Consider the following 12,965-nt stretch of genomic DNA (forward strand, 5'->3'; position numbering starts at 1 on the left):
TGTTAATTTATGTCCTTTCCTTAGACTTGTAACATTTTCTAGCACCTTCTTCCGAGATTTCAAAATCCTGGAGATTTTTGTAGCATTCCCATTACACTCTAAAGACATGAAATGCCGAGATAGATGGGCCTTTTGACAAATTTATTAAGATAACCATAAATTTAGATCCCACTCCAGGCGCCCTCATAGACCCGGAATAGCCCCTGGCTAACCGTCGCTCACTTCGCGTCGCTGGTAAAGAACATATCTGAGGCGAAGCCATCACTGAAGGCATTGTAACTATCCGTCGCGGTCTCCTCCGTTGGCCTCGACGTGCCATTGTTGTTGGAAGTGGGCGTGCAGAAGAGCGGATTATTGCGGGATCCATACGCCTGACCGTCATCCCACTCCTCCTCCTCCTCGTCCTCCTCTTCGTCCTCGTCCTGTTCGTAGTAGGACTGGGATTGGGCCTCGCCCACACTGCTGCTGCCGGTGGTGCTGACCGCCGCACCGCCCAGCACAGCGCCAACGACGCCTCGCACCACTCGGGAGACAGCATCGTGCACCTGCCCGATCAGCTCGCCGACCGGATTTTCCTGCTCCGATGGTGTGGGTGCGCTTTGCTGCTGGAAATGCTGCCGATACTGGTTCGGGGGCTGTAGCTGATGACTCCACGCCTTACTGTGGCTGCTGTTGCTATTGTTCTTTAAGGCGGTGTTCACTCGTTTCTGAGAGTCCTCGCAGGGGCACTTGGCCCGCGGCTTGCTAGAGCCTGCTCCGCCATTGGATGGCGGTGGTGGCGGCGGATCGTCGCGACACCCATTATCCTCGGCCGCCGCCTTTCGCCGTTGCTCACGATCATACTCGCTCATTGCCCGCTCAGATCGATCCCGGCACACGGAGCAGTCGGGATCGGTGCCATAGATGCCAGTATCACCGTGGGGCATCGGATCTGCCTCTGCATCGCAGCTGCAGGTATCGCTAGCTAGCTGGGACTGCTTACTCGACCCGCGGCGCATGCGATACAAGATGAATAGCAGAGCCAACGTGGCATACGTGGCCTTGGCCACCTGGAGGAGGTGGACAGGAGGATATAGCATGAACAATATTCCTTAAACATGTACCACAAGGGAACTATGGGAGATAAATAAGGAATTGGCTTACGTTGGCGCGGCCGCTGATGGTGGTACCGTTGAAGTATTTTTTGAAGCCTTCGGCCATTGTCGGGGTCTGGGAACTGATTTGGAATCCGGTTGCGAGCTGCTGTGTGTGCGTGTGCTGTCTCTGGGCGGGCCTGGGTCGTATGTGAATGGCAGAGATGGGAACGGAACGGCAATGGCCAGGCCTACTGGGATCCGAAGTATGATGCTCGGAGGGAGCAAGACCCTCACTTAAAGTCTCCCTAATATTGCTACTTACTACAAATGATATTCAATTGTATTTATTAGTTATGATGCCCTGACCTAGACTGAGTCCTCTAATATTCACCTGAAGTTTGTCGAGCTGAGAGGCAACCTGGTTGCAAAAAAGGTATCGTAACACTTACTACAGATAATACTTTTGTGGTATATGATCGATATGGTCTTGGTTGGGAGGCATCGAAATAATCCCCAGACGAGTTGATCAAACGGTTTGTTAGAAAGTTGATTTCAAGGACAGCAAGAACCCTCAAGCCATACGAGGATAGGTAGCTCCCATAAGTAACTCCACTAAGGGTATAGAACCATTAGTTTATCATCCAGCTTCCTTTGTAATTGGAATAGTGGGTGCCGCCCCCTCAGATCTCAGACTTCAAGACTTCGATTCGATGTACGACTGTCAACGCATCTCCACTGTCAAACGGGCTACGCAATCTGGAATCGCGTGCCCCATTGCGACGGGGTGACCCAACACCGGACTGACTGGACTGCCAATTAACGTGAGAAGATTATAGAGCCCGTAACGGGCCCACCTCCGACCAAGATATGGAAATGAGATGGGCGGCATCAATTCGCACTGACCCGTAATTCCTATGCCCACATACCCAACCCTGTTTGATCCCACATATGCCATTAGTGCCGTCCAAGATCCAAATTATTTGCATGTTGTCATCGGCCAGATATAAAAGGAGATTTCTCCTTCAGTGTTGTCGTTTCGGAAATGAAGCTTCATCTGCTGCTGCTCCTGGTGATTTGCGCCATACTCCTCGACATCTCCCATGCTGGGGTAGGTCCTTTAATCGTATACCCACTCATGGCTACAAGGGGAATTCCCTTACACTTCCAGGTGACGGAGGAGCAAATGCGATCCGCTGGCAAGCTGATTCGCGACGTCTGCCTGCCCAAGTACCCGAAGGTTACTGTGGAAGTTGCCGATGCCATCCAGGTGGGGAATATACCCTACGGTAAAGACAGCAATTGCTACATCAATTGCATCCTGGAGATGATGCAGTCGGTACGTAGGCTTGGGCATTGTTCTGCTTATGGTTTTTACCCTATTTCCCTTCCTTGCTACTAAATCAGATCAAAAAAGGCAAGTTTCAGCTGGATGCAACCCTCAAGCAGATGGAAATAATGCTACCGGACAGCTACAAGGACGAGTACCGCAAGGGGATCCATCTGTGCAAGGACTCCACCGTGGGCCTGAAAAACGCGCCCAACTGCGATCCCGCCCAGGCGCTGCTCTCCTGCCTGAAGAGCAACATCAAGGTGTTCGTCTTCCCCTAAAGAGGGATGTTGCATTCCATTGATTGTCGTGGACACATGCTCAGAGCCCCAACTCCATTTCCGGGCAAGCCCAACCAATAAAGGTTAGCCTTACAGGGCCCAGCTAATTGTGGTGCATTTTTGTGATTGGGTGGCGTTGGACGGTTGCATGATCTACTCCAGCAATGTCATGGCTATCGGACAGCAGAGATCTACAAGCGGAGCGTTGGGCATGTACCGGATGTACCGGATGCCGGGCACGGCTGTGGCGGGTATAAAGCGTCCAACGGTGTTCAATGGTCCTCCACTTTATACAATACAAGCGATAATGATGCAGAGCAAGCGGATGACGAACCAACTCCTGCCCGTACTGGTGTTGGCCTGCGCCGGGATATTTCTGGGATCGACGGTGGCGGACGAGGAGCTTACCATGACCCTGGACGAAGTAGTGGAGCTGATTCAGCCCTTCGGCGAGGGCTGTAATCCTGTGCCAGAAAAGGGTAAGTGGCTGGCATTCAAGCTGGGATTCATTATCACCATTTTCATGCGGTTGACCTGTCTAGAACACATTGTGGAAATGGTGCTGAACAAGGAGGATGCCAAGAGGGAGTCCAAGTGCTTCCGCCACTGCATGCTGGAACAGTTCGAGCTGATGCCCGAGGGCCAGTTGCAGTTCAACGAAGACAAGACCGTCGAGATGATGAACATGATGTTCCCCGACAACGAGGAGGATTCCCGGCGCATCATCAAGACCTGCAATGATCGTTTCAAGGCGGAGACCGACAAGTGAGTGGAGAATGTATGATAACTTTTACCATACCTGGTGCTCCTCCTGGCCCCCTGACACAGCTTAATGGATATTCATCACATCTTAAGGCGGATACACTTATAGTAGTATTCATGCTGCCTCTCTCCCTCATTCATTTTTACAATAGTTTCTCAGGGAACGTATCCTTTAAGGAGTTTCCAGTTCCAGTGAATAACCCATTTATTTCCTCGATTTAGGTGCGATGCCGCCCATGGGATCTCCATGTGTATGCTGAAGGATATGCGCGCCTCCGGCTTCAAGGTTCCGGAAATAAAGGAGTAGCGAGATCACAGAGTTGATCTCCTCCCGTTCCCACATGCGCCTGTTCTCCATTTAATTTTTTTTTTTGTGTGTGTGTGATAGATTTCAATTTAAGAAGAGACGGCTTCAGGGCATCGTGTGGTTCCCAAAACAAATAAAGTGCCCAGACCGAGAAGTGTAATTGTGGTTTACAAGTTTTATCGGGTTAAAGGTAAATCCAGAAAAATGGAAGGCCTAAAGAATATGAAAACGACCTCAAATTTTACGATTCTTAAAAGTGGACTAAAAAAACTGGTCATTAAGGCCTAAGAGAATGGTTTAACGTAGCCTAAAGAATTGTCCATTATTAAACCCTTTGTTATTAATTAAAATTATTATTTAAATACATTAAAATGCACATATATAATATATAATAAGTAAGTTTATTTATATAGTTTATAATTAATCGTGCAAATCCTCTAAGTTCTGGTCAGTTAAGTTAGAGGCATCATCATTAAGATTATATGGTCTAGTTTCAAAATATGTTAAATATAGTTCAAGGCCTGACCTCTTTTGGGTCATATGTGTTACCCCATTACATCCCGTACAATTCTCTACCAGACCAGCTTCACGCTGTTGCGGTCCAGCTGGCGGCCGATACACTGATTAAACAGATGGGCGGCCTCGCAGGAATCCTTGGCATTAATAACCCTGTTACAGGTCTGGGCCATGCCACAGCTTAGAGCGATGGCGACCTTGTTGTCCTGGGTCACCAAACTGGTCAGCTTCTCCACCTGGCCTACGTTGAGCTTGTTGTTTCCGTCCATCTGGAGTTCAAGGGTTAGAGGTTACATATTAGATATTAGCTCTGATTTACTTCTAGTTTCTGCCACTCACCAGCTTGATCTTTTTCAGCACACACTCAACCAGACACTTCTCCTTGGCGGTGGGGTTGGCCACGTGCATTAGCGGTCGCTGATCCTTGGGCAGCCCCAACTGCTGGATGCACTCCTTGCGGGCCGCATTGATCATTTCCTGCACCTGCGGCAGATTCCGATTGATCACAGTCCAGATGGGCTCCGAGCCGCTCTTCGGGATCAGCTTAGCCAGGTCGAAGGCTTGGTTCTGGCCCTCGATGCTGGGAATCAGTTGCAGGATAAGGATGCCGGCCAAGATGGTGATGATTGGAGTGAATGGTTTCATCTTGGGATGAGCTTAATTCTGCACTAACTTCGGCTCTGGGTCTGGTTCTTGGCTCTTGGCTCTTAGCTTATATAGTGATGTGACCCGTGACCTTAACATCTTGTGTAACTGCCCTCCATTGCATTTATTCCGCTGACGCAGCCAATTTTCGAGTATCGAGTTCATGCTCAGCGTTGTCGCCCCCACAAGTCACGCACCGAAGACGCTATACGAGAAGCACAAAACAGCCATGCCGAAAGTTCACACTCTAGGTAATTGAAAATCGAAATAGAAGTGATCTTAAAGGGCATATGGCAGTGAAGGCAGCCCAATTTGGATGATCCATATGGAGATATATATCTCTAGGTTTATAAAAATAATAATAACATTATTTATAATCTACAAAATATAAGACAGTGTCAGGCCAGTTTTCTCCCCCTTTGATTCCCACCCATTTCTAGTTTGGATGCACATTGCGTGCATCCCAATTCCAACTAGCTGTGGAGTTGACAAGGTAAACAGACTTGCTGGGAGTACATGCTGCGAACAGGCAAGTTATCCAAGCCGGAGACGAATAGGTGACGGTGATCAGGGGTATTTTACGGGCTAAACGGTCAGTTCGCCTCGTTGGCTGTCCGAGAGCAACCCTCCAAGTGGATCAAATGGGCTGGGAACACATTGATAATTGCTGGCAAATCACTCATCTCACACCGCAAACCCCGCATACCGGGAGCCGTTGATCGATTTAATTGCATATGGAAAAGATTTTGCATTTTCATTTCCATTTCCCATTCCAATTCAGATTTCATGCCAGTCACCAATTAAGTCGGTAATTGGTGATCGGTGGGTCATCTCCCATCTCCCACCGTCTCTCTTCCTCACGGAGTCAAGTGTCAGTTGTTCACACGATACCCAGCCAGGGGCATCTCCGGCGGATCTCGTCCAGAGCATTAGAGTGTCATGTGCTGCCCATGTAGTTCAGCCACTTTCCCAGCCGATAATGGCGAGTAATTGCGGGAGCTGCTTGAGACGCAATGTACCGGAGATCTCGAGATCGTAGATGGATCTGCCGAATCAATCACGGGACTTGGCTTGCCTTGGCTCCACCTATATAACGTGGTGGATGCCAGCATTTCGCATCCAAATCGAAGTTCGAACGCTGCTTGGAAATGTCGCGTCTGGTTAACCTAACTGCTCTGCTGGTGCTGGTGCTTATGTGCCTGAGAGCCGGCTCTGCCAAGCCGCACGAGGAAATGACCAAGGACCATGCCACGGAGCTGGCCAACGAATGCAAGGCGGAAACGGGAGCCACTGATGGTAAGTAATCTCGCCTGATCATTAATCACCAATCACTAATTAAAAATTCATTACAGAGGATGTAGAGGAGATGATGAAGCACGATGAGCCCGAGAGGCACGAGGCCAAGTGCCTGCGCGCCTGCGTGATGAAGAAGTTCCAGATTGTAAGTGCCACTGCTTCAACTGGGGAAGGAGTACGAGCTCACTATCTCCTTTCGTTTACAGATGACTGAGGACGGAAAGCTGAGCAAAGAGCACGCTATCGAGATGGTAAAGGCCATAAGCAAGCACGATGCGGAGAAGGAGGATGCTCCCGCCGAGGTGGTGGAAAAGTGCGAGGCTCTTGAGGTCCCCGAGGATCAGTAAGTAGTGTCCTCTGTCGTTTATTTCGCGTGTCTCTCAATGTTCACCGTTTCTGTTATCGTTTGCAGTTGCGAGGCAGCCGTGACCTATGAGGGCTGCATCTATGAGCAGATGAAGGAGCACGGCCTAGAGCTTCAGGAGCACTAAGCAACATGGACAAAAACCGACCTGCGACCCGTTACAGAACCGCTGAAATATAAGCCTACGTATTTTTTTTCATATGTAAACTATGACTAGTTTTTAAGAAACTGATAAACCTGAGCAACTGCAAGAGATGATCGTAATGGATTACTAATGGACAAAGCATAGTCGGTCTTTTGATCGCTGAGAAAGCTAAGCTTATGAAGGTAACTAACCCCGGCAACCTCCTGGTATGGGATCTTGGCATATCTACAGCTACTATACAGAAAGAGTTGACTGAACTTCGTGATACATCCTTAGACTCTTTATTTTAATATATATATATATAGTTACTTGTATATAATATCCCAATCTGGGTCGTAAATTACATTTTCTTAGGCTCTACGAATTTCTACACACCCACTTTCGACACATAGGCTAGCCCCAAGCGAAGGTGGCTCCTACGTCCTCGCTGGGGGAGCTCTGCCTACTTCATGCAGTGTGCCTCTTAGCAAGTTAAATTTAGTTAGTTACTGACTTAAAGCTATGTCTAAACGTATAGAATGTGGCCCGATATCGGGGGAATTCGCATGGAGAAGGGACCGCTTGCGGGTCGCCTTGTCCAGGCGAATTCGCCCGACCGGGGCGGGGATGGGTTAATCCTACGAATTATTTTATTATATTAATGCGTAGCTTGCGACAACACATTTCATGATGGTCTCTAAACAAATAAGTGACTGTCAGGGGTAAAACGCACGATAATCATGAGAAACATTGACGTATAGTAAGGTATTAGGGGTGTAAATGTGAATAAAGGGGGAAAAAAGTATACGGAATCGCCCGAAATTTGGACCTACATGCGCGCACGGATGAGGTCCATGTATATGAGGCTCCGGTTCGCTATTCTAGCTTACTTGATGTCATTATGTAAATAATTTTCTGCATTTGCAGTTGCTGGTCGCGTTTGCGTTTGCTTAGGCAGGCAGGCAGTTTCATTTTTCCTTGATGATTTGTGGCAGCCAACAATGGACCAGTGAACGGTGCCTCCCGCTGACCCGTCTCAACAGCGAGGTGTGCCCGGAGCGCGGGTGGGCGGTCGCTCGTCTTAGAGGAAGTAGTCAGCTTGGGGCTTCTTAGAGGGTATGCCTCGACTCTCCTGCGGAGCCGCTTCGAAGATGACAAAGTCGCGATGCAGGTACTCGTTCAGTTCCAAGATGGCAGCCACATTGCCGCAACTGCAAAGAAAAATTTGTATATATATTTATTTATTTTATTTATCTAAAGCTAACAGATAGTTAAAAACAATAATAGAGAGAGAGAGGAACTCGAGAGGCAGAAAGGGCGACATACCGATAGCAGTAGTTGGGCGCAGACCAGACTGTCAGGACGGTTTCGTTGAAATGCCATTTAAAGCCTTCCATAACCAGCTGGTGTGCGCGGCATATCATATCGATTTCATTGGTACGATTGAACTGGGAGACAACGTCGGAGCCGAACAGATAGCCGGCGCCGCGCGGAGAGACGCCCCAGCCGGTCTGGTCCTCCGGATCGCTCCATAACAGGTCGCACATGGGTCCGTCGTGCGGCACTTCCTGCTTGCGATCGATACTGCGAATCTGGTCCAGGTACTGGATAGACGGCGACAGACCGCCGTGCACGCAGAATATCTTGCCATCGATGATGGCTGACAGGCTGAGGTAGTCAAAGATTTCTGTGCAGTAGCGCCACACGGCCGTGGAGCCATACTTGCGCAGACACTCGTCATAGAAACCGTACACCTGCGTGATCTGGCGAGACTCGTGATTACCGCGGATCAGCGTAATGCGGTCCGGGTAGCGCACCTTCAGCGCCAGCAGCAGCAGGAATGTCTCCACACTGTAGTAGCCGCGGTCCACAAAGTCGCCCATGAACAGATAGTTCTTCTCGGGTACGTCGCCGCCCACCTTGAACAGTTCCTTCAGATCGTAGAACTGGCCGTGGATATCACCGCAGACTGTTACCGGCGAGTCTACACGCTGCACGTTGCCCTCCTCCACCAGTATCTCGCGTGCCTTGGCGCAGAGAGCCTTTACCTCGTTCTCCTTGATGATCTCACAGCGCTTCAGCTGCTCGATCTGGCGGTCCAGGTCGCTGTAGTCCGACATCTTAAGACGGAGGTGGTGACAGCGGTGTTGGCGAGTCGGGAGCGGGAAAGCGGGAACGGAGACGGGACCGAAGACACAGGCGTCGTTCGTTGGGGGCGCTCACCGGGCTGATGCGGAGGGAAGAAACCAAGAGAGAAAATGGCAATGAGTTTTGGTTCGCTGTAATTGTTTGTGTTTGTGTTTCGGTTTCTGCAAGCGCCCTGCATGCATGCGTGCGTCTGTGTGTGTGCGTCTGCGTGTGCGCGGGTGAGTGGCTTGTCGTTAGCCTTTTTACCGCGCGCGGCTGGCTGACTGGCCGTTATCCGCCATTCTACTTGTCCGGTGGTCTGTTTCGCGACATCAGCTACTCACTCAACGCTTTGGCGGTGCTTTTTCGGCAATCCTTTGGCGGCTTGATTGTCGTTCTCACGCACTTTGTTGAAAAAAAAGATTAACGTTAAACCTCTGTCAGTAGAGTGGAGCTGCAAAACATCGGAACACTATAGATTCTATCGATATTTGTGGAAGTTTTCCAACACCGATGCCTTAATTGATATCGATGGAATTCCCCTTATGTCGGGACTGCTCCTGTAAGCTCTATTCAGAATGCAAATTTTTTGCTTCTTATTTTAAATCAAATTTTTCAAAAATTTTAAAAGGGTTTACTTCATTAAAAGACCGTAAAATGAACAACATTTTAATATTTAAAGTGTTAGATTTAGTACGCAGATTCTCTAAGTTAATAAGAACAAGCACAAACAATTTTCCATTTTAATTATTGGTATCTTGACATAGTTATGTTTTTTTAAGCTTTTCAAATAATATTCCTTTGAAAATATTTCTAAAATATAGATTTTCAAAGTCGTTACATATTTCGCAGGCTTTTGCTTTTAATTTTTCCCGCTGAACTGTGGTGTTAACCAACACCGATGTAGGCTTGTCGTTTTATAACACTGGGTTCGTTTACTGTTGAATGATGCCGCACTCACAACATTAAAAGTTATAAAATATAAACCCAAAAATGACAACCAACAAGGGCAAGGATAGAAGCCTAACCGACGTCTTCGGAGACATGCAGCTCAGCGACACAGAGTGCTTAGTGGTGAGTTGCCATTTATGATCAATTGCCGCACACCTACCTGCAACTGGTTCCACTTCAGGCACATCAAGAAGATCCGTGCAAAATGCCCCAAAGCGCCCCGAACGACAGTTGTGACGACGCGGGAGACATCAGCAGTATTATTGTCGTGGACTCTGATGCGTCGCCCGAGATCAGTTTCATAGATCCGGGTGACTTGATATACAGCGTCTGCGGGGAAGACAGCAACGACAACTTGGCCATCACCATCGAGGAGACCGAAAGCGAGGCGGCGGATGAACACGCTGGGTCCGCCGGATTAACTTCACCGCTTTCTGACCCCGTTGTTGCCATAGGTCCTGGTACTACCACCAGTGCCGTCGACATGAATACTGCGAGGTCATCGATGTCGTCGAAGTCTGCGTTAAAGCGCTCGACTTATTCCCTCAGCGACGACAACAGCGAAACTAAAAAACGTAAGTTGGGAGAAGGCTCCTCCGGTTTCGAATCACTGGTTACAGCCTATAAGGTTTTTGGCATATTGGGCTTAAATTTAATGTAATAGCAACGAATACCCTTGGTGTTAATGAAACAAACTCGGTTAATCCTACAAATTTAGAGTAATCTGTCCGAAACCTTAAATAGGTAAGCTCGATGCCATCGGTGGTGCCGGCTCGGAGGCGTCAAGGCAGGGATTAAAGCGCACATCGCCGTTTTCTCTGGGCAAAAACATTCCGGCCAAGAAAAGTGAGTTGGGAGTTTGGAAACCATATGTTCTGCTAGGCTCGCATATTAAAAAGAGCAAAAACCCCTCGATATCATAACCATTTGAATGTTCTTCAATAGATCTAACATAATTAAGTGTTTTGTATAAAGCAGGCCATCCAAGATAGATTTTGTTAAACGATCATGTTGTGTTCGACGAAATTTTCGTCGTTGGTGATGGGGTTCGGATCCACATTTTGTGTTCGGGAAAAACATAAATTATCTTCATTGTGTTCGTTTCAAAATGTTTGACAACCGATGTCAATACTGTCACGAACATTATTGTGAAAAAATCTCTAAAGACGTGAAGGTGAATTTAAAACGTCAAGAAATTTTTGCAGGACTTCATACTTTGGCTGCAAATTGAGTCTAAATTCAAATAAAGGTAATTACTCTCCCGGTGTCCACTGACATGTTTACTCCTTGAAAAATGTTGAGAAAACGATGTTTGCGATAGATGTTAGTACTAGTTGGTGGTGAAATTTAATTTAATTTTGACAACATGTTCGTCTAACAAATTTTGCCGTAGATGGCCTGTTTAAATCCAATCAATTGTAAATTTATTGATATAATAACCTGTTTATGTTTATGTTTATGTTTAGTTATGGAAGAAATGACAGCCTTATCGTCCAGTCCCAAGGTTGTCACACGCAGCGGTCGTGCGGTGCGAATGCGCCTGGACAAGAAATTTGACTACTCGTCATCACAGCCGGAGGATGACGAAACAGAGGAGCCGAATTGGTCGAGTCCCAAGCGACGCCGCTCCAGTCACGGAAGTAGCCGAACCAACTCCAGCACTGGCAGCTCCTCGCAGATGGAGGGTACACTAATCTACTTGGACCTAGAGCCTTCAGTGGCCACCATTATGCATGAACCATTAGAAAATTTAGTTCTGGACGACGATGACGATCTGAAAACCAAGATTCACAAGTTCCTGGGCCTGATACCGCGTCGTCGCAAACTGTACAATCCCGAGGACCACCTGCAGCCGGATGATCCGCCCCAAAAAGAGGTGGCACCTTCGCGCAGTTTTCTTCAAATTACCTCGGCGCCAGCACAACCGGTCAATTCCGGGCCACCGCAGGTTCCACCGTCGCCTAAGCCAACGCCAACGAGATTGAATGCATCGCATCATAAGATGCTGAACGATACGATGCTGTTGGGCAATGCCTTCACAATAGAGACCGAGACGCCGGACTACATCCAGGAGCCGATCGATTTAACAGACCTGCCAAGCGAGAAGTTTCGGGCAAACAACTGTCGACGGCACAAGAGCTGCATCGCCTGCCTGGAGCAGGATCCTCAACTCTACAGCTTCGTAGATTCGCTTAACCGTGAGATAAGACTTCACTTTTATGCGTTCTTTATGTTTAAATTTCAATTGCAGCCGTATCATCGCTCAAACTGTGCCATCCTCAGGCGCTGCCCTATCGCAAAAGAGACTTCGAGAGCTGCAAGCAGGCGTTGGCGAAGAATCTGTTCAACATGTTTAACCACGCCATATTCCACTGCGCCCTGCAGCCAGACATAGTGTGGCAACGCAGTCTGGGAAAACCTTGTCGCTGCGAAATGACCATTGACTCGTCCGGCCAGCGGTCGGCCCGCTTTCTCTTGTGGCAGAATATCAATCATTCGCGCATGCTGATCAAACCCCTTCTCCACGAAATGTGTCATGCCGCCGCCTTTGTTTTTAACCGCGAGACTGGACATGGCCAGGCCTGTCGCCAGTGGTGAGATTTTATTGATCAATCAAAATTCTAGATCGCTAATGCATCTTAATTTTGCAGGGCCTACCAGGCAAATCAGCAGCTGACTGAGCTAACGTTAATTGATGTCTGCGACGCCCGCTTTAAGTACGTGTGCTCCATGTGCGGTCGCGGGTCCTACGGCCTCATGGACTTCGGTATGGACAAGGATATGCTGCGCTGTCACTACTGCCAGTTCGAGGTGGTCGCAGAACCGTGGAGCGCTGACTGCCTTTACGACTGCATCCGCCCGGACACGACAATGACTGAGTTCAAGAATTTTATTTTCGATAAATACCAGCAGCTGACTGATCAGGAGGGGGGCACCTCGCACAGCACCAAGATGCGATGCCTGAACCAACAGTATCTGAAGATTAAGTTGTAGACGGTCTGTGATTAATCCAAACTCGATTACCTTACTATTCTTATTCTCTTTCTTTTTTATTTAAACTTTTCGTTTGTCTTGCATATATCTTAATATATATATATTTTTTTTTTTAATTAAGTTCTTGCTTTCGAAGAAAGGAGAAACTACCAATGTGAAATAAACTGTGAAGATTTGTGTTCGACAATCAAATAT

At 48.1% G+C, this 12,965-nt stretch overlaps 7 protein-coding genes across 9 annotated transcripts; 4 read left to right on the top strand and 3 right to left on the bottom strand.

The window, feature by feature from the left end:
* Window positions 1-112: 112 nt before the first annotated feature.
* LOC110181884 (uncharacterized) lies at window positions 113-1,409 on the bottom strand. Its single transcript, XM_020949813.2, has 2 exons — window positions 1,144-1,409; window positions 113-1,049 (listed from the first exon to the last, which is right to left on the bottom strand). The coding sequence occupies exons 1-2, from the start codon at window positions 1,198-1,200 to the stop codon at window positions 219-221; spliced, it is 888 nt and encodes a 295-aa protein (XP_020805472.2). The 5' UTR covers window positions 1,201-1,409; the 3' UTR covers window positions 113-218.
* A 283-nt stretch (window positions 1,410-1,692) lies between these two features.
* On the top strand, window positions 1,693-2,791 carry Obp19a (Odorant-binding protein 19a). Its single transcript, XM_020949814.2, has 3 exons — window positions 1,693-2,184; window positions 2,245-2,412; window positions 2,481-2,791. The coding sequence occupies exons 1-3, from the start codon at window positions 2,119-2,121 to the stop codon at window positions 2,682-2,684; spliced, it is 438 nt and encodes a 145-aa protein (XP_020805473.1). The 5' UTR covers window positions 1,693-2,118; the 3' UTR covers window positions 2,685-2,791.
* Window positions 2,792-2,877: 86 nt separating this feature from the next.
* On the top strand, window positions 2,878-3,913 carry Obp19b (Odorant-binding protein 19b). Its single transcript, XM_020949730.2, has 3 exons — window positions 2,878-3,163; window positions 3,227-3,449; window positions 3,669-3,913. The coding sequence occupies exons 1-3, from the start codon at window positions 2,896-2,898 to the stop codon at window positions 3,751-3,753; spliced, it is 576 nt and encodes a 191-aa protein (XP_020805389.2). The 5' UTR covers window positions 2,878-2,895; the 3' UTR covers window positions 3,754-3,913.
* A 222-nt stretch (window positions 3,914-4,135) lies between these two features.
* Window positions 4,136-5,346, bottom strand: Obp19c (Odorant-binding protein 19c). Its single transcript, XM_020949729.2, has 2 exons — window positions 4,609-5,346; window positions 4,136-4,538 (listed from the first exon to the last, which is right to left on the bottom strand). The coding sequence occupies exons 1-2, from the start codon at window positions 4,912-4,914 to the stop codon at window positions 4,326-4,328; spliced, it is 519 nt and encodes a 172-aa protein (XP_020805388.2). The 5' UTR covers window positions 4,915-5,346; the 3' UTR covers window positions 4,136-4,325.
* Window positions 5,347-6,031: 685 nt separating this feature from the next.
* Window positions 6,032-6,825, top strand: Obp19d (Odorant-binding protein 19d). The gene is made up of 4 exons (XM_020949865.2): window positions 6,032-6,210; window positions 6,267-6,355; window positions 6,417-6,553; window positions 6,623-6,825. The coding sequence occupies exons 1-4, from the start codon at window positions 6,063-6,065 to the stop codon at window positions 6,699-6,701; spliced, it is 453 nt and encodes a 150-aa protein (XP_020805524.1). The 5' UTR covers window positions 6,032-6,062; the 3' UTR covers window positions 6,702-6,825.
* Window positions 6,826-6,977: 152 nt separating this feature from the next.
* Pp4-19C (protein phosphatase 19C) lies at window positions 6,978-9,320 on the bottom strand. Its single transcript, XM_020949864.2, has 3 exons — window positions 9,170-9,320; window positions 8,025-8,925; window positions 6,978-7,909 (listed from the first exon to the last, which is right to left on the bottom strand). The coding sequence occupies exons 2-3, from the start codon at window positions 8,816-8,818 to the stop codon at window positions 7,780-7,782; spliced, it is 924 nt and encodes a 307-aa protein (XP_020805523.1). The 5' UTR covers window positions 8,819-8,925; window positions 9,170-9,320; the 3' UTR covers window positions 6,978-7,779.
* A 390-nt stretch (window positions 9,321-9,710) lies between these two features.
* Window positions 9,711-12,962, top strand: LOC110181821 (uncharacterized). 3 transcript variants are annotated; one of them, XM_020949717.2, is made up of 6 exons: window positions 9,711-9,899; window positions 9,958-10,351; window positions 10,521-10,622; window positions 11,243-11,974; window positions 12,028-12,370; window positions 12,428-12,962. In XM_020949717.2, the coding sequence occupies exons 1-6, from the start codon at window positions 9,819-9,821 to the stop codon at window positions 12,768-12,770; spliced, it is 1,995 nt and encodes a 664-aa protein (XP_020805376.1). In that variant the 5' UTR covers window positions 9,711-9,818; the 3' UTR covers window positions 12,771-12,962. The 3 variants fall into 3 exon arrangements, with proteins under 3 accessions (XP_020805376.1, XP_020805377.1, XP_020805378.1); XM_020949718.2 differs by lacking the exon at window positions 10,521-10,622; XM_020949719.2 differs by lacking the exons at window positions 9,711-9,899; window positions 9,958-10,351; window positions 10,521-10,622 and adding an exon at window positions 10,885-11,025.
* Window positions 12,963-12,965: the final 3 nt, after the last annotated feature.

The sequence above is a fragment of the Drosophila serrata genome, unplaced genomic scaffold, assembly GCF_035046125.1.
Source record: "Drosophila serrata isolate PLE 108 unplaced genomic scaffold, ASM3504612v1 contig_276, whole genome shotgun sequence".
In the NCBI taxonomy this organism is placed as follows: Eukaryota; Metazoa; Arthropoda; class Insecta; order Diptera; family Drosophilidae; genus Drosophila; species Drosophila serrata.

What these genes read in the sequence shown, in the direction of transcription:
- LOC110181884 (XM_020949813.2), bottom strand. Translation starts at nt 1,200, where the DNA reads ATGGCCGAAGGCTTCAAAAAATACTTCAACGGTACCACCATCAGCGGC. An exon ending in CCATCAGCGGCCGCGCCAAC is followed by an intron (nt 1,050 to 1,143) that starts GTAAGCCAATTC and finishes CACCTCCTCCAG; the next exon opens with GTGGCCAAGGCCACGTATGC.
- Obp19a (XM_020949814.2), top strand. Translation starts at nt 2,119, where the DNA reads ATGAAGCTTCATCTGCTGCTGCTCCTGGTGATTTGCGCCATACTCCTC. An exon ending in TCGACATCTCCCATGCTGGG is followed by an intron (nt 2,185 to 2,244) that starts GTAGGTCCTTTA and finishes TTACACTTCCAG; the next exon opens with GTGACGGAGGAGCAAATGCG. An exon ending in TCCTGGAGATGATGCAGTCG is followed by an intron (nt 2,413 to 2,480) that starts GTACGTAGGCTT and finishes CTACTAAATCAG; the next exon opens with ATCAAAAAAGGCAAGTTTCA.
- Obp19b (XM_020949730.2), top strand. Translation starts at nt 2,896, where the DNA reads ATGTACCGGATGTACCGGATGCCGGGCACGGCTGTGGCGGGTATAAAG. An exon ending in TAATCCTGTGCCAGAAAAGG is followed by an intron (nt 3,164 to 3,226) that starts GTAAGTGGCTGG and finishes TGACCTGTCTAG; the next exon opens with AACACATTGTGGAAATGGTG. An exon ending in TTCAAGGCGGAGACCGACAA is followed by an intron (nt 3,450 to 3,668) that starts GTGAGTGGAGAA and finishes TCCTCGATTTAG; the next exon opens with GTGCGATGCCGCCCATGGGA.
- Obp19c (XM_020949729.2), bottom strand. Translation starts at nt 4,914, where the DNA reads ATGAAACCATTCACTCCAATCATCACCATCTTGGCCGGCATCCTTATC. An exon ending in TGCTGAAAAAGATCAAGCTG is followed by an intron (nt 4,539 to 4,608) that starts GTGAGTGGCAGA and finishes CTTGAACTCCAG; the next exon opens with ATGGACGGAAACAACAAGCT.
- Obp19d (XM_020949865.2), top strand. Translation starts at nt 6,063, where the DNA reads ATGTCGCGTCTGGTTAACCTAACTGCTCTGCTGGTGCTGGTGCTTATG. An exon ending in TGATGAAGAAGTTCCAGATT is followed by an intron (nt 6,356 to 6,416) that starts GTAAGTGCCACT and finishes TTTCGTTTACAG; the next exon opens with ATGACTGAGGACGGAAAGCT. An exon ending in CTTGAGGTCCCCGAGGATCA is followed by an intron (nt 6,554 to 6,622) that starts GTAAGTAGTGTC and finishes TATCGTTTGCAG; the next exon opens with TTGCGAGGCAGCCGTGACCT.
- Pp4-19C (XM_020949864.2), bottom strand. Translation starts at nt 8,818, where the DNA reads ATGTCGGACTACAGCGACCTGGACCGCCAGATCGAGCAGCTGAAGCGC. An exon ending in GCGCCCAACTACTGCTATCG is followed by an intron (nt 7,910 to 8,024) that starts GTATGTCGCCCT and finishes TTTTCTTTGCAG; the next exon opens with TTGCGGCAATGTGGCTGCCA.
- LOC110181821 (XM_020949717.2), top strand. Translation starts at nt 9,819, where the DNA reads ATGACAACCAACAAGGGCAAGGATAGAAGCCTAACCGACGTCTTCGGA. An exon ending in AAACATTCCGGCCAAGAAAA is followed by an intron (nt 10,623 to 11,242) that starts GTGAGTTGGGAG and finishes GTTTATGTTTAG; the next exon opens with TTATGGAAGAAATGACAGCC. An exon ending in CTTCGTAGATTCGCTTAACC is followed by an intron (nt 11,975 to 12,027) that starts GTGAGATAAGAC and finishes TTTCAATTGCAG; the next exon opens with CCGTATCATCGCTCAAACTG.